General features: G+C 36.1%; 1 protein-coding gene, 4 long non-coding RNA genes and 2 other non-coding genes across 7 annotated transcripts; 4 read left to right on the top strand and 3 right to left on the bottom strand.

Moving 5' to 3' along the window:
• Positions 1–87: 87 nt before the first annotated feature.
• On the top strand, positions 88–1,216 carry LOC123697137. The gene is made up of 2 exons (XR_006752188.1): positions 88–492; positions 921–1,216. It is a non-coding gene; the product is annotated as an uncharacterized LOC123697137 (long non-coding RNA).
• A 3,625-nt stretch (positions 1,217–4,841) lies between these two features.
• LOC123697112 lies at positions 4,842–6,362 on the bottom strand. Its single transcript, XR_006752180.1, has 3 exons — positions 6,087–6,362; positions 5,443–5,625; positions 4,842–4,995 (listed from the first exon to the last, which is right to left on the bottom strand). It is a non-coding gene; the product is annotated as an uncharacterized LOC123697112 (long non-coding RNA).
• An 85-nt stretch (positions 6,363–6,447) lies between these two features.
• On the top strand, positions 6,448–10,325 carry LOC123697083. The gene is made up of 5 exons (XR_006752173.1): positions 6,448–7,082; positions 7,221–7,411; positions 7,837–7,969; positions 8,099–9,436; positions 9,532–10,325. It is a non-coding gene; the product is annotated as an uncharacterized LOC123697083 (long non-coding RNA).
• A 462-nt stretch (positions 10,326–10,787) lies between these two features.
• On the bottom strand, positions 10,788–13,289 carry LOC123696994 (formin-like protein 2). Its single transcript, XM_045643405.1, has 5 exons — positions 13,271–13,289; positions 13,113–13,173; positions 12,873–13,005; positions 11,634–11,718; positions 10,788–11,384 (listed from the first exon to the last, which is right to left on the bottom strand). Exons 2-5 carry the CDS (start codon positions 13,169–13,171, stop codon positions 10,900–10,902), a joined length of 762 nt encoding a protein of 253 aa, XP_045499361.1. The 5' UTR covers positions 13,172–13,173; positions 13,271–13,289; the 3' UTR covers positions 10,788–10,899.
• A 3,112-nt stretch (positions 13,290–16,401) lies between these two features.
• On the bottom strand, positions 16,402–18,955 carry LOC123697188. Its single transcript, XR_006752205.1, has 2 exons — positions 18,368–18,955; positions 16,402–18,222 (listed from the first exon to the last, which is right to left on the bottom strand). It is a non-coding gene; the product is annotated as an uncharacterized LOC123697188 (long non-coding RNA).
• Positions 18,956–22,581: 3,626 nt separating this feature from the next.
• LOC123697807 lies at positions 22,582–24,486 on the top strand. Its single transcript, XR_006752284.1, has one exon. It is a non-coding gene; the product is annotated as a small subunit ribosomal RNA (ribosomal RNA).
• A 293-nt stretch (positions 24,487–24,779) lies between these two features.
• Positions 24,780–24,936, top strand: LOC123697991. Its single transcript, XR_006752329.1, has one exon. It is a non-coding gene; the product is annotated as a 5.8S ribosomal RNA (ribosomal RNA).
• The last annotated feature ends 64 nt before the right edge of the window (positions 24,937–25,000 follow it).

Below are 25,000 nucleotides of genomic sequence, written 5' to 3'. Positions count from 1 at the left end.
TTAACCTAAGTAATACATGCATATGTGTGCGTGAGCTCGAAATCGAAGTACTGAGTGCCGTCTCTTCCTATATTACTTGCTCTGTGAAGTTAAGAGGCTGATTCAAGAATGTTCTGCCATATTTTTCATTCTGTCAAACACAACGACAGTGCAGAGATAATTATTCCAAGCCCTGACACCGATATTTTTGTATTAGGCCTTTATTTCTGGCATTTTTTATGTAATTTATTTAATTAAAAATTGAAAACAATTATTTCGGCCATATATGTATAACTTTAGTAGGCAGGTACTTTATGTAATATTATAAAAAAAAATCACTAACCCGAAATTATATTAAAATAAAATTCAAATTCAAATTCAAATTCGTTTATCCAATCAAACTTAACCTAACCTTAGAGCTAAATACATTAGGTGTTGTACATATTATGTTTAGTGATAGGTATGTATCAATCATCGGTTCAAGACTGGCATCTTTGCTAGGTTACCGAGAAGGTAAGAAAAATTAAAACTTGACTGCTAATTTATGTATATGTATAGCCTACGTCACTACCGCCACTAACATAATAATTCAGATGATTGCAATGAAACCTCACAACTCAAAATCGGTCCAACGGTTTATACTGCAGGGCGTGTCAAAGAAATATTATACATACATACATAAACTCGAAAAACATAACCCTCTTTTTTCCGTAGTCGGGGAAAAATTTGGGAAATTTTTCAATATCTGGTAACATTACACGCACACAGAAGCACCGTATACGTACAGTGCAGCGGCGAAATGACAGCACACATAGCTTTATTGAAAATGACGATAAATCATTCGGTTTAGTTCGGCAACGCTCCATCTGTCTTTTATTTTGTAATCTAAGACCTCACTATACTTACACTACACGTAAACTAATATCGAATTTTGTTTACAGAAACGAAAATGGCCAAGAACAAGACGACGACATAATCTTCGAAGACTTCGCGCGCCTCAGGCTGAAGGGCGCGGACGCTGATGCTTGAACATTATGCTAACAGCGCTCTCTTACTGAACTACATTCTATATTTTGTTATACCAAACGCACAATTGTATCGTACTTTTTGAATTTTCATAAACAACATTGTTCGTTTTGAAATCCATCGAATGACCATAGACACAAGAAATAAGTGTTACCATCCTTAGCGAAAAGTGTTATAATCTGTATTAAAATAAAAATGATGTATAAAATCATGTTTTCGATCATTTACGATTTTTGGTAAATGCATTACTTACTTATGCAAGTGAAATATTATAGTCGAGCCAATTTAATAGGCAACATTTGACGTCTATCAATTTTATCTTCAAAGAGAGGTAACCTGCTTAAAAACATCGATTAAAGTGAATTAATCGATACGGATTTGAAATATTTGTCAATCGAATTTATTAATTTATGATGATTTTTATTCACAAGTAATCAATGCATTCGATTCTAGATGTCAGATTTCGATTTTTAGAGTAATAAGAGCGTTTTCACATTATCCGATCCGATATCGGATATCGGAAGCCGATAGCCGATATCCGATATCGGACACAATTTGCCCTTTCACATTATCCGATAATATCGTCCCGATAACATGAGTGTTGCCAGAAACTGGAAAAGTAGATATATTGGGAATTAAAATAAACAGTGGATGCATTTGTGTTACAAAAAATAAACTTTATTTTAAATGAAATAAATAGTAATAAATAAACTGATGTTTTTCAAACCGGTTTAATCTGCTGACTGCGGAGTATGGATTTGTACCCTCTGCAGAGTCAGAATCTAGTTTCAATATTCAACTTCATTGTGAGGCTTGTTTTTTTATATGCTGTTTTTCTTTTTTTATTATTAGAACATGTTGTGTGGTCGTAGTGAATTTTAGAACTTTTTTATATTAAATCATGTATGACTGTTATGTTCTTATACAAATAAAATAAAAAAAAAATTCAACTCAGTATTAAAGCGACGAAACTAGCAAATACAAATTCAAATTACATTTACAAATGTAGGTGCTGTTATTACAATTTTATAGTGCTAATATGTACATTCTACCTAATATCTGGGGGTGCAAATATTTAAACAGAAATAAATTAAACTAAACTAATTCACAGTCACAGATTCCGCAATGTACATAGTACCACAGACTAATAATAATATAGCCATGACAACCAAAATAGTAAACAAGCTCAAAAGTCGCCGCGCGTTCTTGACAAAATTTAGGGTCGCCGCCTTAGATTATGGATTGGTCTCCGCGCACGCTACGACTAGATACCGCCGGCGTACTCGAAAAATGCGGCAACTAAAAGTACGCCGAAATCGGCGTACCCGAGCCAGTCGTGTCACGAGCATTGTGTGGAGAGGGTGTACCGATAGTTTCTAAAGATTTTGGACAAAACCTGAAGTAAAATGCCTGTTTGTGCCATAAAACTGTTTAAAAAAAATACAACAAATAATAAGAAAGACACTGGGATCACGTAACATCAGGAATAATCGTATTATTCGATATTTCACCTGTACTTTGAAAATGTTGTTTACGAAAATACGACGCCATTTAGTGTTGCCGTACTGCATATCCCAAAAACACACTTTTAATTTGAACTTATTTTATTCATAATGTTTTTTTTTTCAATACTATTAGGAGTATTAGGTACTAACGCATATTATAAAAAAATGATAATAACAATAATTTATTTCTGTTTAACCTTGTTTAACTGACTCATATGTTATTTTTTTATTACTGCTTTTTTACTTTTAAAAAACCTTTGTGATAGTATAGTGGCATCGCAAGTGGATTTGAGTCACATGTTCATGGGTTCGATTCCCGGCAAGGCCAAAATGAAATGAAAATATTTTTCAAACTTCTTTCCAAGATAGCCCATTTCCCATTTATGGGGTAAAATTTATGTAGCTGGCAGTACAATTCTTCACACACACTAGCGTCCTTACAAATTGCCTTACACACACTACAGAACTGAGTTGCCGCACTCACGGAGCTATTGTTTTTAGGTGGAGCGGTATCTAGTCGTAGCGCGCGCGCGGAGACCAATCCTTAGTCTAAGGGTTGCCGCATTCTAATTCTGAAATTTTAGAGAAAACTAAACAAAATTGCCGTATTGTAAATTTTCTTTTCAATAAAAAGGGTTTGATTTAAAAAAAATCAACTGATAGATCGTAGTTGTACATCCAGTAAAAATAACTACAATAAAGAAACCGACTTCAAAAACAGCTGGAAAAGTAAAATATAAAAAAGATTTGATATTATTAATTACTTAATATTATTTAGATGTGCTATTTATTATACAGGTTTGATATCGGCGCTAAAACAAAGCACTAAATCTGTGACTCAATGACAACAATACAATAAACAGCTTACAGCACAACAGTAGTCCGAGTAGGAGGAGGAGCGAGGCAGAATGAGTAAATAAAGATAAAAGATACTAATATTTCGAAGATACGGTTGAATTTAAGAACACAATATATTTTTGTTTACTTCAGTTCAGCCAATTGCCGTATATTATAGGACGATATTAAAATAGCTCCCGTATAAATCGTATTTTTAATGCCTTTAAATACTTAAATGAATGTTTTCTTAATAAAAAGGTTTAAAGTAAATGAAAGGATTTTTTTTTTTACATTTAGCGCCTAGAAATGACTGAAAATACACAAACTAGTGCTTTTTTTGCTGTTGGTATACTACCTTTTCGAAAATTGAGCTGGTAACACTGAACATTATCGTCCGATAGTTCACGGGAATATCGGTGTTGGCTCCGATATCCGATATCGGACCGGACAATGTGAAAGACAGGTACGTAAATCATACATTTTACTTAGCCTCCGATATCGGATATCGGACGCCGATAGCCGATATCGGACCGGACAATGTGAAAACGCTCTAACGTCTCTGCCCCCCTAGCCAAGTGGCTTTCTATTAGCGTAACGTTTGATCAATGAATATGGAATCACATGGAAGTGACATACCTACAAAAAAAGTGTGGCCGGCGCCATAATGCTTGTAACAAAACATGGCGGTGTTTAGTGCCGAGAATAATGTTTATCGATATAAAAATAATATTAATATATTTATTTTGAATTTATAAGTATTTGTTTTGGCGCGGTGGAGAAAAATAGTGAGAGTGAATTTTTACGATGCGCGCGCACACCGACACCTAAAATTAACAGCATGAAGTAAGTTCTAGGTGGTATGAAAATTGATAACTATGTTCAAGTTGTATATTCTAGTATTTTGTCCATACGCCAAAGAAGTAACTTCTAACGCGTGTACATAAACACACACTCTTTTTTATTTATTTTAACTTTATTGTACAAAACATAGACGTAAAATTACAAATGGAAAAAATGACAATGCCAATTAATAAAATTAAGTATGGCGATGGCTGCTCGTTTTTTTTTTTTTTTTTTTTTTTTTTGGTGTTTCTCAATGTTAGCCAGAAGGGCTTCTACATTTTAACGCGGACGCGGGGGTGAACTGAAGGTTCACCCTGGTAGCGACATGCACAAGGGCGTCCCCCCTTGACGGGGACCACGAACCTCGGCTTGAGCTGTCGCTTGAGTGGAGGAGGCCAGAAGGGCCCTAATCGGACGGGAGGCTGCTCGTGACGGTAACACCTATACAGGGTTACTTGTAAAACACCAGCAACCTCGCAGGACAAGATAGCTGTATAATTTGATAAATCCAGTTCAATTTTGACTTCGATATAAGGATTACGGTAGACTTACAATTTGGTAATTTCAGTTTTGAGGAATGTAATATAATGAAACAACATATATAATAATACAGGTATATAATAGTATTTTATTACGATGAACAACACAATATACAGTAATTTATTTATTTATAAATAATAGACAAAAAAACAATAATATATAATAACAGAGAAAATTATAGAGCTAAACTATTTTGTGCAGCCTGGGATGCACTCGGATTCACTCTGTTCATTTTTGAGTTCGGGATTTGAGGCTCAACTGGTACCTGGAAATGAAATGTCACAGTTTACATTAACTAGCATTGTTCACTTTACATTTAAACTAAAATGCAATACATTTTAATTAAAAGGGCAATGCTGATGGTTTGAAATTAATATCAACATTAGGGCTTACAATAGCGGAATTTGAATTTATATTTTTGGTTTTATGGCATTCAAATGCTTTATATATATAAATTTATAAAGAATAGAAAAATAACTTAAAACACCCCATGTATTTAAAGTAAATTGCACTTTCCCTCAGTCAATAACATTTCAACAACCAAATATCACCCAAGTTTGTACTCAAAAAATCATATAAAACCATCTCAGTTTGTTCACAGGCCTCCTTCAAAATAGGAGAAACGTTAGATTATAAATGACAGCCCTAAATCTAAATAAAAAGACCAAAAGTAAATTGGAAGACATCACGTGTCTACAGATAAAAACCTCACCCTGTGTGAATGCAGCGGCAGACATACTGGTGTAGCATCATCGTGCAGACTAATCACATCCATTGTTCTATTGAAAGCACTTTCTGGGAAATGTACTATGATATATCCTTTACATTTGGCTTGATATTTTCAGTTTCAATTGCTTCTAACCATTCTCCTTTTCTATTTTCACTTCTTGGTAACCTTCAAAAAATGAATATTTAGGTTATTATAATTTTAGTCCTGACCTGACTTATTTATAAATACATTTTTAATTAAAGTAGGTACTATAAAAGCGATTAATCTTACTTAAGTTAAAATTCATATTAGGTAAATTTAAGTGTTTTATTTTTCCTTCTGCTGCTCTTGGCAAAATTAATTTGTTATTTTGGAAGTGTATTCACCAAAGCAACTATTCTTAAGATTAATGACACAGCCTTGGGAGACGCACGTCATCATCGAACATTTTGCTGATGTCGATATTATAAGCCATCACTAGCACCCAAATTCATTATTTTACTAGAACGAAAATATACAAAATAAAGCTATATTTGGTAACAATTTTGCACTGAACATAGTCTGTGAATACTCCTTAATTCAATATACATGAAAATAACTAAATCAGCAAAGAAATAACTAATATTTCAGTCAAAACGTATACATACCGGTGCAAAGACAAACTTTTCTGGTTTTCATTCTTTCCGGAGCCACATCTCACAATACTGCGCTTTGGCATTATGCCACTATTTGTCCTTGACCACTCTATATGTTTTAGACACAAATGTTTGTCACAATCACAAAAATATTCAATATTTTTCAATGTTTACTACGGAGCAATGACAGAGCATGTACATCGTATTAACGAGAACATAAAATGGCGACCGGCCACAGTAGGTATTTGAGCTAACTTCAAATGTCAAGCGGTATAGAATTAGCACTGACTGACGTATAGTCATATTTTTTCACATCACATCAGAATATTCATTAGTTAGAAAGAGACAGTATTAGTTTTATTATTTCGGTATCGAAATGCATGATATTTGTATAATCAGTTGTTTGTATAGAACAATATGCCCTGTCCATAGGATTCCTTAGTCATTGCGTTTGATAGAATAGATAAACGAATGTATGAGATTGACATAAGCTGGAGATACGTCACGTGACCCAGCGTAACGAAACGAAAATTGGTAGCCAAGTGGCAATGTTTTTCTATTCTATTAGACGAAACGTGACGAAACGTTACCTAAGTCATACGACAGGCGCCATACAAATGCTTAGCCAAGTGGCACTTTTGACAGGAGACTACGCCAATGGGCGTTCGATAACTAGCGTACGCTATAACATCTTGTAGAAATCGAAACAAAATGGCGATTTTATAATCAGCTGTCGAAGTTTCGTGTTGTGTTTAGTGATTATAAAATTTTAGTTTTCATAAAATGCACGCTTTGAGACTTTTAAAAGCTGCGCACGATGAAGAACTTTGGCTCAGGCGCCAAAAAAGAAATGCGTCCAGACGGAGTTTAGAGACAATCAATGAAATGCCGGAACAATTGTTTCAGGAGCGTTTTAGGTTAAATAAAAAAACTTTTAGCGAGCTTTGCTGCAGCCTACGTAACGAAACAAACATACGGGGGACTAAAGAAATTCCTTTGGAAGTAAAGGTAATCCACAGTTTCTTCACTGCGATTGTTTATAATTATTAGTGATGTCCGATATTTTAAATGCCCAATGAAAGTCATGTGTTGTGCATATCTATTAGGTACCTATATTACGTATCCTAATTCTACTTATATTCGTAGGTTCTTTGCGCTCTGAGTTTCTTCGCAACGGGATCCTATCAGAGAATTGTGGGTGTCACACAACATTTGCCACAACGCACTACAAGTAGATGCATTAGGCAAGTTGTGGAGGCACTCAACAGTCCTCGGAAAGTGAAAAAATGGATAGTTTTCCCTCAAACACACCAAGAAAGAACAAGAATTCGACAAGAGTAAGTGTTTTTATTAATTTATTTATAACTTTCAATGTACAACTACGACATTGGGGCCTTCAAGAAAAGAGCTTATTTGTCCATAAAAGGCCGGCAAAGCACCTGCAACACTTCTTATGTTGCAAGTGTTTATTTCTTATGCTTAAGTTGCTTGCTCTGACATAAAAAAAAAAAAAACTTTCAATGTTTTGTACAATTTTAATAAATAACATAATCCTTTGCATTGAAGAAGGTTGCTGCTATTGTAGTCACAAACAATTCTATTATACCACAAAATGTTTGTTTCTGTTCAATTCTAAATGTTTTAAAGGTTTACAAAATATTATGACAAATTCATTTGAAAGTCTTTTTAACAATTGTATTATATGTTTAATATATGTAGGTAATTGTCTTTGATTATTAAATGTGAATGTACCTAATTACAGATTTCAAAGGAAATTTCAATTGCCAGGGGTAATTGGATGCATAGATTGCACTCACATATCAATTGTAAAACCCCACATTGATGAACAGAATTATTTTAACAGAAAAGGATACCATTCCTTAAATGTGCAAATGGTAAGCTATTTTTCTTTGCATATGTATTATTAGTTAGTAAGCATTGTTTTTAATCATGTTTCATTAAAACAAAATAACAAAGCAACTGCAAATAGAATATTTTTTATAACTTAAATTTTTTTTTTTCAGATATGTGATGATAATTTAAAGATTACACTGGTCAACAATGATTTTGTTGCCCTGGATGTGAAAGTGGTTTCGAATAATTTAATGCATATTATATACAGAACTATTAATAGTTTTGGTAGATTGGCTCTAGTTTTTTTTTATCCTAATTTTCTTACTAGACTCTAAAATGCAGCATGAAATAGAAGGTATATTTTTTTTACATCATTTATTTATTACAAAGTTTTACTTATTGTTTTGTTTTAGTATTTAATTAATTCAAATGGATATAAAAATAGAGAAAAATCATTAAAACTTATGAAATAGTACAAGGAAATAGATTTTATAAGCTTGTCTTCTTAGTTAATTTTGGGACAATAGTTTTCTTATGGACCATCAGTAATCTGCCATCATGTGACGATCCCATATACCCTGATACCATTATTCCATAATTTTTACTTCTTTTTCGATGTGTTCTTCCTGTTTCTCACAGAAATTCCGCAGATTTACTGGATATCTATCCAGGAGACTGTGGGCAAAGTGTAGCTTTATGCTCGTATTTGCTCATAAAATAATGAAGTTTTTTAAACAACTGTTGTGCCATTTCTTTATAATTTGGTGTTTGAAATTAATCTTAAATTAATTAATACTATATCTCTCCATAATTTACATTCAGCATCAGTTATTAAATTTTGTTAAATTTTCATTTTTTATCAATTGTCGACACGCCCGTCCTGTAGGGCCATCGGGTATTCTTCTTATACTTCTAGATTCCCTCAAAGGCCTAAATTTTCATATTTATTAATTATTCCTAATGAATTTGCTTTGTCTAATTCTATTAATAAAAACATCAAGGGAATTTCGTATACCTATCCACTTTGCTGACCAAGTGCTACTGGGTTTCTTTAACTCGATACAAACCGAACATTGTTGTTCATAAAAATGTTTTTTTACAGAAACCATTTATTATTCTGATATTCTACAGTCAGTTTTATAGAATAGGGTTCTGTCTGAGCGAATAAATGTGCAGAAAACGTAATTCACCTAAAAATAAACACTTGTTAGTAACCCGTACTCTGAAGGGCCGTAAGAAATTTTTATATATGAAAATCCAAATTAAAAAAAAACTAGAGCCAATTAAATAATTTTAATGATTACATTCGCAAACTGGGTACTTGAAATATATAAATCTGTAGAAATATCCAGGGCAACAAAAAAAAATTGTTTTTTTGTTGAGCTGTGTTATCAATGTCAATGCAAAATATGGTGGAGCCACGCATGATTCCTTCATATGGTCATCCAGTGAAGTGGAACCATACATGCGTGGACTTCACGAAAATGGTGAATTGACGTGGCTATTAGGTAAATCATTTAATTCCTACCTACTTCTACATATTTATCATAAAAATATTGGAGTTATAATTTATAAAGCTCTTTAACTACATTATTTGTTTAAGGTGATTCTGGATACCCACAGAGAGCGTGGCTGATGACACCAATTTTAAATGCCGAACCAGGTTCTCGAGCAGAGGTGTACACTACACGCCATTTACAGGCACGCAATTGTATTGAACGATGTTTTGGTGTATTGAAGGCTCGTTGGAGATGCTTGCTGAAGCATCGTACACTCCATTACCATCCTCGTGTTGCCAGTGAGGTAACTATTGCATGTTGTGTTCTGCACAATATTGCACTGGATGCTAAATTACCTCCCCCTAATAATATGGCTGAGCAACAAGAGGATGGTGATGAACCGAGTGTGGGGGTTGGACCCATTTCCAGCAACCAAGATGAGCTGATGAGTGGCAGAATAATGCTAAATAATTTAGTTAATAGATTAGTTTAGTAGGTTATTTTTGTATTTTTGTATTTTTTAAAGTGTGTTGTGTGTAGTTTTAATGTGTATTACTTTTAAGCCTAATTTAGTATGCCTGACCAAGTAGTTTTGTATAATATTTTTTCGCTCCTAAAACATTATTTTGTTTACCTACACAGATTTAAATAATGAAACTGCATTAGTTACAGTATATATTAATCCTTTTAAAGTTTCTGATAACTGCTCATATTTTAGTGCAGGTCATAGGTGAAAAAATTGATCATTGTTGCAGCCTCAACCTGTTTTTTATAATATTTTTAAGTTTGTAATTTTTATTATTGTATTTTTTGTTAGTATTTAAAAAAGTGTGTACTGAATTAATGGTGGTATAAACTACTTAACTAATTAAGTAATAAAATATACTATTATTATGTATATATATGTTTTATTTAATATTCTTAAAACTAAAACAAACACTTAAAACAAATTAAGTACATATAAATCCTATAAAATTTAAAGATTAAAAAGTAAAACAACTAAAGACAGAGGACAGAAAATACTGTACTTAAACTATTAAATTAAAATATTAAAATCTAAAACAAACACTTAAAATAAATTAAGTACATATAAATCCTATTAAATTTAAAGATATATATAATAATAGTTTAAAAAAAACTAAAAAACACGCTTTTTGCAAATTGAAAAATGGAATAATTTTATCAAATTAGTGTATTGTCATCGGTCCTCAATAAATCTACAAAGTTTGAACGAAATCTGGCCGTTTAAAGTGGGTCAAAATCGCGCCCAAAGAAGTCGGTTACAAACAAACATTCAAACATACAGGTGAAGCTAATAAAAAGCGTGTAAAAAGTAAAACAACTAAAGACTGAGGACAGAAAATACTGTACTTAAACTATTAAATTAAAATATTAAAATCTAAAACAAGCACTTAAAAAAAATAAAAAGAAAGGCACTAAATAATACACTTAAAACCCTATGAAAAAAAAAATTAAGATGCGGGCCCTTGAGGCAATATCTCGAGCAACCTTTGCCCGATAACAGCTATTTGCTGCATCACCCTAGTTTGCTCGCGATTTGCCTCAACCTTTAGCGACTCCAGCCGCAGTCGCTCCATTTCTCTTTGGTGGAAAAGTTCCTCACGCTCCCTCTCACGTTCATGGAGAAGCTTTTCCCTTTCCCTTTCTCGCTCATGGGAAAGCTTCTCTCGCGTCTCCTCCAGTGCAAGGCGTCGTTGTTCAACCGCCACAAATTCTGTAGCGGCCCGGTCAAATGGCGTTAAGCCGCGATTCCTGCGAGCTCTCTGCATCCCATGTCGCGGCGAGGCAGTCGCAGATCGCGGTGACGCCGATGACCGTCGACCAGTGGGACGCGGAGGAGAACGCGGTAGAGGGGGCGGCGGACGTACTGGTGGTGGTGGTGGTGAGGGCTGTGGGTCTAGCAGTAGCGGTGATGCTGGCAATGTTGGAACACTTGCTGTTGAGTAATGAAAATAATGTTAAGGAGGCAAATATAATTCTGACTTCCACTTATATTATAAATTAGAAATGTTCATCCATTCCATCTGTTGAATAATATTCTCTAGGATACAAGCAAAGACTAATTTATTCAAGTCATTTAATGAATTATGTTCAATTATTATCGATTAAACTATATTATGACGATTGAAAACAGCTCCTAGAAGAAGGCTAATTTAATAAGTAAATAGAGTTTAATAAAACTTACTATTATAATTAAAATTCTCTAAGCCTACAGGAATTTCAATTTCCACATCTTCAGGAATGGGTTCTTCCCTTGGTACTGGTGGCGCCTGAAAAATATTTATTTTTATCAATATATTAGTTATTTATAACTTTTATCATATACTCTTAACACTTACAAATGTTACGATTAGGAATTGTTAGCTAAGTATTTTGTATAATTGATATAGATTTATAAAGAATAAAATGTAATTAAAAGATATTTAATGTTCTCATCAACATTAAATATCTATTAATTATATTGTGATGGAATTACATTTTCAAACACTAGCTGTGCTCCGTAGTTTTACCTGCAGTGCTCTGCTCCTGTTGGTCTTAGCGAGATGATATATATAGCCTATAACCTTCCTCGATAAGTGGGCTATCTAAAATCGAAAGAAATTTTCAAATCGGACCAGTATTTCCCGAGATTAGCGTGTTCAATCAAACAAACAAACTCTTCAGCTTTATTATATTAGTATAGATTTTCAAGCTGTTTATTTGTTTTATTTATTTAATACAATTCATTTTACACAAGTTGAAAGAGGCTTATATGTAATCTCTTTCAAAATAAATATCTATTATTGGCCATGCAAGTTACAGAGGAATTGGTGTGATACGTAAAGTTGCTATAATATAATAGTACTAACATTAAAGCCATGCTCTTGTATGCCAGCTTGACCAAGAACAGCAGTCTCTCCCAGTATGGCACAGACTCGGTCTTCCAAAACTGTTAGAGACAGCCTGCTGCTTGGACCACCACCAGTACCATTTGTGTGGTTGGAAATCAACATTTTCTTTTTTTTTTGTTTTAGTCTTCCAATCTGCCCAGACCTTTAGGTTTACATGTTGTGAGTTAAAGCGGTGCATGAAAAGGGCAATAGCAAAATAAATGAATATATTAAAATATACAGCTATGTTAACAAGATGCAAGTAAATAGCAAAACAATTGAGAGTTTGCAATATACACTTAGGTTAACAACATGCAAGTTAATAGCAAAACAATTGAGAGTTTGCAATATACACTTAGGTTAACAAGATGCAAGTAAATAGCAAAACAATTGAGAGTTTGCAATATACACTTAGGTTAACAAGATGCAAGTGAATAGCAAAACAATTGAGAGTTTGCAATGTACACTTAGGTTAACAAGATGCAAGTTAATAGCAAAACAATTGAGAGTTTGAAATATACAGCTAGGTTAACAAGATGCAAGTTCAAACTTACTTTCTTCCACTTCTCTTGTGATTTGTGAACCCCACCACCAACTGAATTAAGTAATAATGTGAGCCTTGCCCACATTTGGTCGGCTTTTAGTCGACCCTGAGGTCCCCGCTGTGGTCGAGAGAGGTCACCATACCTATGGGTAACACACACCAATGAAGCACTTGGTATTAATGATTTCATTGTTTATTATAAAAATATTGAAGCAAGTTTGGAATCAAAACTGTATTTTTTTAATAGTACCTTTCCATGAATTCTATAAGAGCAGAAAATTGCTCCTGGCTGGCGCGCAGTCTCTCCATTTCTAAACTAGAAAAATAAGTACACATAAATAAATTAAATTTAAACCTTGAAGACATTATATCTTTTTATGCCTCATTGCAAATGCAAAATTAACTTACCTCTATTTGTATTTTTATAATTTAAAGCACAACCTGTATTTTTTAGTTCACTTCAAAAATTTTTTGACTTTTTACTTTTTCCGTTTTCGGAATTCGGCAGTTTAATTTGAATATTTCAAGAATATTTTTCAACATTACCAATGTCAAACTGAATGACAGTTGACAGTTTGACGTACGCTGACTGACGTTAGAATTCGAAGCCATAGACATTAGCGTACGATCCAATAGAATAAGCGTTCGCCAAGTTCTAATCCACTTGGCTACCTGTCGTTTATCGTATTCGTTAAGGCGTCAACGTTTGTAGAAAGAGAAACGCTATAAATTGTATGCCACTTGGCTAGGGGGGCTGGTAATTTTAATATGTTCTATGAATAGGGCCGTAATAGGAGATGATATAACCTAATACAGAGTTACCTGGAAATAACTACCACCGTAATAGGAAAACTACTCCTTTTTTTTTAACCGACTTCAAAAAAAAGGAGGAGACGAAAGGAGGAAACGAGAGCGCGGAACGAGCGACAAAGAAGCACAATCGGACGTTGTCACGTTCAATTATCGTCAGTAAACCGACTTTACAGACAACCAATTTTTTTTTTTTTTTTTTTTTATGTATGTACACCGATTACTCCGAGGTTTCTGAACCGATTTACGTGATTCTTTTTTTGTTCGATGCGGGATGGTGTCGAATTGGTCCCATAAAAATTTTATTCGGATAGGCCCAGTAAGTTTTTATTTTATGAGCATTTTTGTCTGCATTTGTAAATGTTGCAAGTGCAAGTTTAAAGTCGGTTGTTTTTAACGCAGTTATCATTATAATCCTAATTCGGACCCATCAAAAATTCGATAAACAAGAGAATGTAAATGCTTTATCAAACGATAACAGTTTTTTGGCTCATAGAGCAGGCTCCAAGGAGATGTTCGTTTGCATAAATAGCGGACCTAAATCTGACTTCTGATATATATTGTATAGATCCCAGACATCCTATAGACAGATGTTGCCAACCAGTTTTGTGGTCCCCTTCCCCGCACCCCGGTTATTAAATATGGCATACAAAGAAAAAAATAAACATTTCCAAAACATGCCGCGTGGGGTATCAAATGAAAGAGCTTATTGAGTAGATCACGAATATATAGCATACTATAACATTTCTTACACTTTCTCTAAGATTTTTTAGAAAATTTACGAAAATGGTCCATTTTTGAGTTAACTTTAAACCACTATAGATTGAAAACTCATGAATATATTTTTTAAATTATTATTTTAAATAATTAACAATTATAGTCCATTGTTTACGATTCAATAGTTCGTACAGTGAAATAGTTGCATGGGGGAGTGGGGGGGAGCATTCAAAGATGGCGAGTATATTTTCAAGTTTATGCCAGAAATAAAGGCCTAATACAAAAATATCGGTGTCAGGGCTTGGAATAATTATCTCTGCACTGTCGTTGTGTTTGACAGAATGAAAAATATGGCAGAACATTCTTGAATCAGCCTCTTAACCTCCTACGCACAGCGGTTGTAGCGTAACTCAAATTGTACTGAGAGCGTCCTGCGCTGACAAACACTGTGCGTAACGCGGCCCGTGACATTGAAGGTCATCAGTAGAGACGTACAAGTGAATGTTTCCAGTATAAAAAATATTTCTCTATGCCTTAAACATTTATAATTCAAATCGACACGACTCCGAGACAGGAAATACAGACACCACAAAAAAAAAAAAAAAAGTGAATCATTGATTGAGTTGCGTCATCGGCCATAGTTTGTACTTTGTAAAGTTCGTCTTGTTCAACGAATATTTGGATTGTGAATTATGCCGAGAGGAATAATTAGATGAGTGATAATTGAGACGTATATTACTGGAAATTTTACGTAGAATACGTTTATGATATTGGTTTTAGGGATATTTGAAGAATACTCAGTGAAAAAGTGTCTCAACTTTTCAGTGCGGAAGACGCAAAATGGCGCTTTTTTTCTTGTTTGTGAATAATGGATATTTGTTATTATTCATAGTGAAATACGTTGTGTTAAATGTGTGAAAATATAAGTGAATGTATTTGGCAATCGTGTAGTGATATGAAAACGTGAATATGATCATTTGATGACTCACCATTATCATGTAAGTGTTAGTAGGTATGTAAGCAATTAAAATTAAAACAAAAGAAAATCAATTTTTTTATAATTTTATAGAAAATATATATCGTCATGATTACATTTTTATGCTATAACTAGTTTCTTCCTCTTTCCAAAAATATATCATACATGGCATATAATTATAGAACAATAGGGTAAATAAAATTTTCAAACTCGGTAGTCATAAAAAAGCTAGATTTCGTAAACTACCTCGACATACTTGGGACGCATAACATCTGTGCGTATGACGCTAGACGGGTTAACTTAACAGAGCAAGTAATAGGTATAGGAAGAGACGGCACTCAGTACTTCGATTTCGAGCTCACGCACACATATGCATGTATTACTTAGGTTAAGTCTTATATCCCACCAAAAACATAAATGTAAAAATTGGAGCCGAGTTCAATCGTTGACTTAATTTGCCAAAAAAAGAAATGAGATCTAAATGTGTGCCAAGTTCTGCAGACAGTCCAGAAATTTATTTACAAAGATGTATTAAGTTCTTAGGTTGACTGAAAACTCAATTGTTTTATTTTCCCTTAGAGAACAATGTTTATTCCAAAATATAACTTTTTTAATTTGAATAATATAATTATTTTCACAAAGCAAACAACTAATGACCTATTGAACCCCATAATTTGATGAGGCTAGTTTTTAGAACCTCACAAAATATAAACAGTATGTAAAACAGTTTAAAAAAGTGGCTCGAAATGGTTCGTGTAAATATACACACGGCTGCTGCTCGCCAGTTCTCTTCGCTTGAACTCGGCTTGACACGCTGCCGCGTGTCTAGATACCAACCTATGAAAAGTTCACGTCAAAAATGATCCACATTGCTGCCAACATTTAAAAGTTGAAGTTGCTAGTGATGTCTCTTTGAGTACATATTATCGATAAAACTTCATATCGATATCGATAAAATTTTCGATGCTGGGTAACATCACTACTAATTCTCATCCTTATTCAAATTTATAGGAAATTAAAAATAAAACACCAACAATGTAGATCAATAAGTTTATTATAATATAATAATAATTACCTATATATAACATTTTTATATAATATTAAAACTCACTATTATCAGCAAAAATGGATAATTCCATTTGAATTTTGAATTTTACTGAATATCTTTATTTAGGCATGTAGGACTTAATTCGGCTTAAATATTATGTGAATACAACTAGATTCACATTTTATACTTTTCCTTGAAATATTTTGCGGGATTTCTATTTTAAAATCTCATTCTAAATTTCCAATATATCGTTGCCGTTCGGATCGCCATATTGGAATTGTAAGAAGTCGTTGTTTTCTTTGGACAAAACAATAATAATATTATCTCCTCTCCAATTGATTCTACAGCCAGAACATGACGTAATAGAGAAGTTTTCTCGTAAAAATTATTATTTTTTATATCTTCCTTTAATAGAACAGTCATTGGGTATATATTGCAAATACTTAGTCACAAATCACATTAATAATTATTATCAATTATTATCTACACAAAGATTTTAACATTGTTTACACATAACACTTTTTCTTCTTCTTTCACTTTTGGCAGAAATATAACAAATTAAAAAATTCAATGTACTGTACATTAACTGAGTAAATAAGTAAGAAAATCTACGATATACGAAGAACAGATTTTGTTTATCTTCCACCAAAACAATTAATAAAACGCCATTTTGAATTCAAATTTCAAACAACAAATCAACATCAAGAGGTTGTCTATGCTTAAGTCTTAACCATTGACAAGAAATCGAAGAAAGAAAGAAATAATTTATTAATGTATTAGCTTAAAATTAAAATATACAAAAATAAGGTTTAAAAAAAAATAAGAAATAATAATAAATAATTAAAACTAAAATATTAAATCTAATATTAAATGATTACATCGGAGGGGCCAACATTAGAAATGTTTTTATTTTTTCTAAAAGTTGGCAGAACAGACTCTCCCTTAGGTCTTTGAAAAGTACAAAATAATTTGAACTGTATGTCAATTGAATGAAGTTTAAAATTGCTTGATAATGGAAGCCTAACCAAAACGATGTTCTTAAGGACGCGTTTACGAATCTGACAAAAATAAGCAGTTTTTCGGTACATTTTGCGACAAAATAATACAAAACCAAATTAAACTAATAATTACTATAGATAGATTAATCCTTAACCCTCAATTCACTAGGTGAAATTTGCTAACATAAACAGCTTCCATGAGTCCACTGGACTCATATATTTTCTTGGCGTGTTTTTTTCAAATAAAACTCTTTTTTTTATTAAGTTTTTTTATTATTATTTTTAAATGTTTATTAAGGCACTACAAAAAAATAATAAAACTGGATAAACTTCTGAAATACTCTTAAAAATAAAAAAAAACTTATTCTAATAGTCTTAGAAAACAGAGTTATTTTCAAAGCCCTACAATAATGGCAAATATTTTTAACTAATGGCTCTTTTTAATTTTATAAGACTTCTAAAGGAATGCAAAACCGAAAATAAACAACAAAAATGTACGCTTCTATACAAAAAAATAAAACGTGCAATGGGGTATTGCCACCGATTGCAGGCAGCGACGGCATGCCATTTTTGAGCAACTCAAACATACAGGCTTCAGACATCTAGTGCCTGAATGTGCAGTCTTTGTTCTCTTTTTGTAATTACATGGATAACAATGCTTTCTTTCTGTCCTAGATAGCTTGTCTTCGGTTTCAGAATGGCTCGCATCTTCATCATTCATAATTTGTGTGATCCATGATTCCAAAACAGAATCTGCCTGGTCTTCATTCATATTTACAACTTTATGTTGTTTTAGATCCATTTTACAAACCTACAACAACAACAAATATTAAAATACATATTTTTATATCATTAATACGACAAATAAGCAACATTTAAGAATCGTAACAAATAAATAAAATATTACTTAATTCACTAGTATGAGTCCATGGGACTCACTCGACGTAATAACTTACCTATTACGCAGCGCAGGCGCACGTCCTCTCGCTACCGCGGTGCCCACGTCACTGCAGGAAGGTACTGAGACGGTGGAGGAAATAAGTCACCAGGGGAAAAAAATATAATAGTTTGAAAGTTCGATGTGAGTCCAATGGACTCAGGTAGTGAATTAAGGGTTAATCTTTAAATGGTAGCAATTTTTTAGTCGAAAATTTTGGTTTATAATATTATAAAAAATATTTTCCGTTGCCCTTTCACACAAAATTGACAATATCGTGCTGAATAAAGGAACATTTTTCATGTATTTAATAAAATAAATTTAATGATTTAAAAATATTTTAAGTAAGCAGACATGTCCAACTCAAAAAGGTAGCAAAGAAAACTATCAAAATGTTACAAATAGGCTGAGAAATCAAACCTTATTTTTTCACATATTTAGTTGTAACGCGTGATACTTATTGGATTGAAATAAGGGTTATTTTACTGGCTCATCTTGATTTATTGCACAAAAATTTGTAATGAAATATTTTAGTCTGCGCTCGGCCGCCGTTGTGAGTGGACACTGTGACGCTTGTAAGCAGCTCCTCGTTTACGAAAAGATCACTGTACGATTACAAAATATTTGACCTAATAAACTTGATCCTTCACGCATTCATTTTATTTATAGATTTTATACTTATGGGATTATAAATTTCATATTTAGTTTCTGACTTGATGGAGTGACCTGAAGGTGTACTTCGAAGACTGCTACTGGAACTAATAAACGATTAGAGCTAGGTGTGCCGAGTTTGGGCTCATTTTGTTAGTTATGTTGAGACCTTACCTCCAGACTTGATGGAGTGACCTGAAGGTGTACTTCGAAGACGGCTACTGGAACTAATAGACGAGTAGAGCTAGGTATGCCGAGTTTGGGCTCGTTTTGTTAGTTACATTGAGACCATACCTCCAGACTTGATGGAGTGACCTGAAGGTGTACTTCGAAGACTGCTACTGGAACTAATAAACGATTAGAGCTAGGTGTGTCGAGTTTGGGCTCATTTTGTTAGTTATGTTGAGACCTTACCACCGGACTTGATGGAGTGTCCTGAAGGTGTACTTCGAAGACTGCTACTGGAACTAATAGACGAGTAGAGACTAGGTGTGCCGAGTTTGGGCTCGTTTTGTTAGTTATGTTGAGACCTTACCACCGGACTTAATGGAGTGACCTGCAGGTGTACTTCGAAGACTGCTACTGGAACTATTAGACGAGTAGAGCTAGGTGTGCCGAGTTTGGGTTCATTTTGTTAGTTATGTTGAGACCTTACCACCGGACTTGATGGAGTGACCTGCAGGTGTACTTCGAAGACTGCTACTGGAACTAATAGACGAGTAGAGCTAGGTATGCCGAGTTTGGGCTCGTTTTGTTAGTTACATTGAGACCATACCTCCAGACTTGATGGAGTGACCTGAAGGTGTACTTCGAAGACTGCTACTGGAACTAATAAACGATTAGAGCTAGGTGTGTCGAGTTTGGGTTCATTTTGTTAGTTATGTTGAGTCCTTACCACCGGACTTGATGGAGTGACCTGCAGGTGTACTTCGAAGACGGCTACTGGAACTAATAGACGAGTAGAGCTAGGTATGCCGAGTTTGGGCTCGTTTTGTTAGTTACATTGAGACCATACCTCCAGACTTGATGGAGTGACCTGAAGGTGTACTTCGAAGACTGCTACTGGAACTAATAAACGATTAGAGCTAGGTGTGCCGAGTTTGGGCTCGTTTTGTTAGTTATGTTGAGACCTTACCACCGGACTTAATGGAGTGACCTGCAGGTGTACTTCGAAGACTGCTACTGGAACTATTAGACGAGTAGAGCTAGGTGTGCCGAGTTTGGGTTCATTTTGTTAGTTATGTTGAGACCTTACCTCCAGACTTGATGGAGTGACCTGCAGGTGTACTTCGAAGACGGCTACTGGAACTAATAGACGAGTAGAGCTAGGTATGCCGAGTTTGGGCTCGTTTTGTTAGTTACATTGAGACCATACCTCCAGACTTGATGGAGTGACCTGAAGGTGTACTTCGAAGACTGCTACTGGAACTAATAAACGATTAGAGCTAGGTGTGTCGAGTTTGGGCTCATTTTGTTAGTTATGTTGAGACCTTACCTCCGGATTTGATGGAGTGTCCTGAAGGTGTACTTCGAAGACTGCTACTGGAACTAATAGACGAGTAGAGACTAGGTGTGCCGAGTTTGGGCTCGTTTTGTTAGTTATGTTGAGACCTTACCACCGGACTTAATGGAGTGACCTGCAGGTGTACTTCGAAGACTGCTACTGGAACTATTAGACGAGTAGAGCTAGGTGTGCCGAGTTTGGGTTCATTTTGTTAGTTATGTTGAGACCTTACCACCGGACTTGATGGAGTGACCTGCAGGTGTACTTCGAAGACTTCTACTGGAACTAATAGACGGTTAGAGCTAGGTGTGCCGAGTTTGGGCTCATTTTGTTAGTTATATTGAGACCTTACCTCCGGACTTGATGGAGTGTCCTGAAGGTGTACTTCGAAGACTGCTACTGGAACTAATAGACGAGTAGAGCTAGGTGTGCCGAGTTTGGGCTCATTTTGTTAGTTATGTTGAGACCTTACCTCCGGACTTGATGGAGTGACCTGCAGGTGTACTTCGAAGACTGCTACTGGAACTAATAAACGATTAGAGCTAGGTGTATCGAGTTTGGGTTCATTTTGTTAGTTATGTTGAGACCTTACCTCCGGACTTGATGGAGTGTCCTGAAGGTGTACTTCGAAGACTGCTACTGGAACTAATAGACGAGTAGAGCTAGGTGTGCCGAGTTTGGGCTCGTTTTGTTAGTTATGATGAGACCTTACCTCGGGACTTGATGGAGTGACCTGAAGGTGTACTTCGAAGACTGCTACTGGAACTAATAGACGAGTAGAGCTAGGTGAGGCGAGTTTGGGCTTGTTTTGTCTTCGAAGTACACCTTCAGGACACTTCATCAAGTCCGGAGGTAAGGTCGCCCTCTTTTGTCGTTGTTGTTGTTGTTGTTTGTTGTTGTTGTTGTTGTTGTTGTTGTTGTTTATAATTTATTTAATATGGACCACGAAATTTATAATCATGAATTATTTTTGACGACTGCACGCCGTAACTGCACGCGTGCAAAGTTTTTTGACTTGACCTTGAAAACACGAGGCGTTAGTCGCGCGCGGCGTATGTTTGTATGTATGTATTATGTATGTATGTATGTACATATGCCATGCGTGATACGTGAATAGTATCTGAAAAAAATAAACAAGCAGAAACATCGTAGCCGGGATGCGAGACAATCGGTGCGCGAGGCTAGCGAAGACGGGGGGGCGTTGCGCGTGGGCAGCGAGACATTTGTACGTACGTATGTGTATGTATCATTATTTCGTCGCTGTTGTACCGCGTCGCCCGTGTGCTCTGCGCTCTCCTCGTTGCCGCCGTTCGCGTGTCGGTGTGGGGTTGGTGTTTGGTGGTGAGTCTGTGACAGAGTTGTAGAGTAGTGTGTTAGTTCTATGAAATAATAAAAGACCACCAAAGATGATGATATTGTAAAAGCGTTTGTGCATACGGCGCGATACAGTTTTTAATCTTTAGTGGTGGTAGTAGTAGTAGTAGTTAGTAGTAGTAGTAGAAGAAGTAGAAATTAGTAACTGTAGTAACATTGCGTCTGCCGACGGTTTGATAGATTGTCAGTTTCGTAGATTGTATTTTATATGTGTAGTGTAATAAATAATATTACGCATCTTGATACACTCTCGGAGCGCAGACCGTGAAAAATATACGACTACTATTGAACGGCAGTATAAAATTTTTTATTGCTCACATCGCACACGTTTGTGATGTACCAATGGGCTTTTATCAGATGTTTATATGTGGTCGCAATTTTCGATCCTTCCACTCTCCGTGCGTAGATTGATCGTTTGCGTCATAAAAGTTGACCGATATTAAAATTTTTCCTTCGCTTGATGCGAATGGGAATTGTTAAGGGGTGTCTCGTTAAGATGATACTTTCAACGATTTAACTGACTGTGTTCAGATTTATCCACGTGTGCGCGCGCGCGTGTGTGAATAGTGTGCGTGTGACGGTCGCCGCCGTTGCATATCATGTTATTTAAACACGCCGCGCGCATATGTATGTATATAGAGAAGCGAACGTCGCGGCGGCATCGTCGTGTCACGTTTGAGGCTCTAGCGGAAGCTTTAGTTAGCTCCCTGGTTGATCCTGCCAGTAGTTATATGCTTGTCTCAAAGATTAAGCCATGCATGTCTCAGTGCAAGCCGTATTAAGGCGATACCGCGAATGGCTCAATATATCAGTTTTGGTTCCTTAGATCTTACTCAGTTACTTGGATAACTGTGGTAATTCTAGAGCTAATACATGCAATCAGAACTCTGACCAGTGATGGAATGAGTGCTTTTATTAGATCAAAACCAATCGACGGAGGGCCTGGCGTCTGAAGTCGTTAATTTTGATGAATCTGGATAACTTTTGCCGATCGCATGGTCCAGTACCGGCGACGCATCTTTCAAATGTCTGCCTTATCAACTTTCGATGGTAGTTTCTGCGACTACCATGGTTGTCACGGGTAACGGGGAATCAGGGTTCGATTCCGGAGAGGGAGCCTGAGAAACGGCTACCACATCCAAGGAAGGCAGCAGGCGCGCAAATTACCCACTCCCGGCACGGGGAGGTAGTGACGAAAAATAACGATACGGGACTCTTACGAGGCCTCGTAATCGGAATGAGTACACTTTAAATATTTTAACGAGGAACAATTGGAGGGCAAGTCTGGTGCCAGCAGCCGCGGTAATTCCAGCTCCAATAGCGTATACTAAAATTGTTGCGGTTAAAAAGCTCGTAGTTGCATTTGTGCGCCGCGCTGTCGGTGCACCGCATCCGCGGTGATACTGACACGTTTGCGGAGCATATCGTCGGTGAGCCGGTCGTTAAAAGCCGGTTCAATATCAAAATCCTATCGCGGTGCTCTTCAGTGAGTGTCGAGGTGGGCCGACAATTTTACTTTGAACAAATTAGAGTGCTCAAAGCGGGCTCAAAATGCCGCTTGAATATTTCGTGCATGGAATAATAGAATATGATCTCGGTTCTATTTTGTTGGTTTTCAGAACTCCGAGGTAATGATTAATAGGGATAACTGGGGGCATTCGTATTGCGACGTTAGAGGTGAAATTCTTGGATCGTCGCAAGACGAACATCAGCGAAAGCATTTGCCAAAGGTGTTTTCATCAATCAAGAACGAAAGTTAGAGGTTCGAAGGCGATTAGATACCGCCCTAGTTCTAACCGTAAATATGTCATCTAGCGATCCGCCGACGTTACTACAATGGCTCGGCGGGCAGCTTCCGGGAAACCAAAGATTTTGGACTCCGGGGGGAGTATGGTTGCAAAGCTGAAACTTAAAGGAATTGACGGAAGGGCACCACCAGGAGTGGAGCCTGCGGCTTAATTTGACTCAACACGGGAAATCTCACCAGGCCCGGACACCGGAAGGATTGACAGATTAATAGCTCTTTCTTGATTCGGTGGGTGGTGGTGCATGGCCGTTCTTAGTTGGTGGAGCGATTTGTCTGGTTAATTCCGGTAACGAACGAGACTCTAGCCTGCTAAATAGGCGTCGTCATTTAGGTGTGCGCGGCTCTCGGGTCGCGCAACTCACTGGCGGCGTATTAAAATTCTTCTTAGAGGGACCGGCGGCTTTGAGCCGCACGAGATTGAGCAATAACAGGTCTGTGATGCCCTTAGATGTCCTGGGCCGCACGCGCGCTACACTGAAGGAATCAACATGTTCTCCCTGGCCTAGAGGCCCGGGCAACCCGTTGAAACTCCTTCGTGCTGGGGATTGGGGTTTGCAATTATCCCCCATAAACGAGGAATTCCTAGTAAGCGCGAGTCATAAGCTCGCGTTGATTACGTCCCTGCCCTTTGTACATACCGCCCGTCGCTACTACCGATTGAATGATTTAGTGAGGTCTTCGGACCGACACGCGGTGGCTTCACGGCCGTCGGCGTTGCTGGGAAGTTGACCAAACTTGATCATTTAGAGGAAGTAAAAGTCGTAACAAGGTTTCCGTAGGGGAACCTGCGGAAGGATCATTAACGTAACGCACTGCGCACTCTCGCACTACTCGCATACGCGCATCGTGTGTGTGTGTGTTTGTGTATAGTACGAACAAGTGTCGTGGGACGCGTGAATGTGACTGCATCCGTTAAAAAAAAAAAAAAAAAAAAAAAATACGAATACCTCTAACATGTCAGTGTATGACGTGTTAGAGTGATTCGCGAAAGCGCGCGGTACATATTTTAACCTATGTACACACACGCAAACGTTACATAAAAGAACCACGCACGAAACACTTTGAATAATAATATTATAATATGTAATAAACTATTACCCTGAACGGTGGATCACTTGGCTCGCGGGTCGATGAAGAACGCAGTTAACTGCGCGTCATAGTGTGAACTGCAGGACACATTTGAACATCGACATTTCGAACGCACATTGCGGTCCGTGGAGAAATATCCAGGACCACTCCTGTCTGAGGGCCGGCTGTATAAAAACAACAATCCACACTGTTCACACACGTGTTTTCACGCGTGTTAGCATGTGACG

The sequence above is a fragment of the Colias croceus genome, chromosome 1 (genome assembly GCF_905220415.1).
Source record: "Colias croceus chromosome 1, ilColCroc2.1".
NCBI classification, from domain to species: Eukaryota; Metazoa; Arthropoda; class Insecta; order Lepidoptera; family Pieridae; genus Colias; species Colias croceus.
This window is presented reverse-complemented; position numbering and strand designations above follow the sequence as displayed.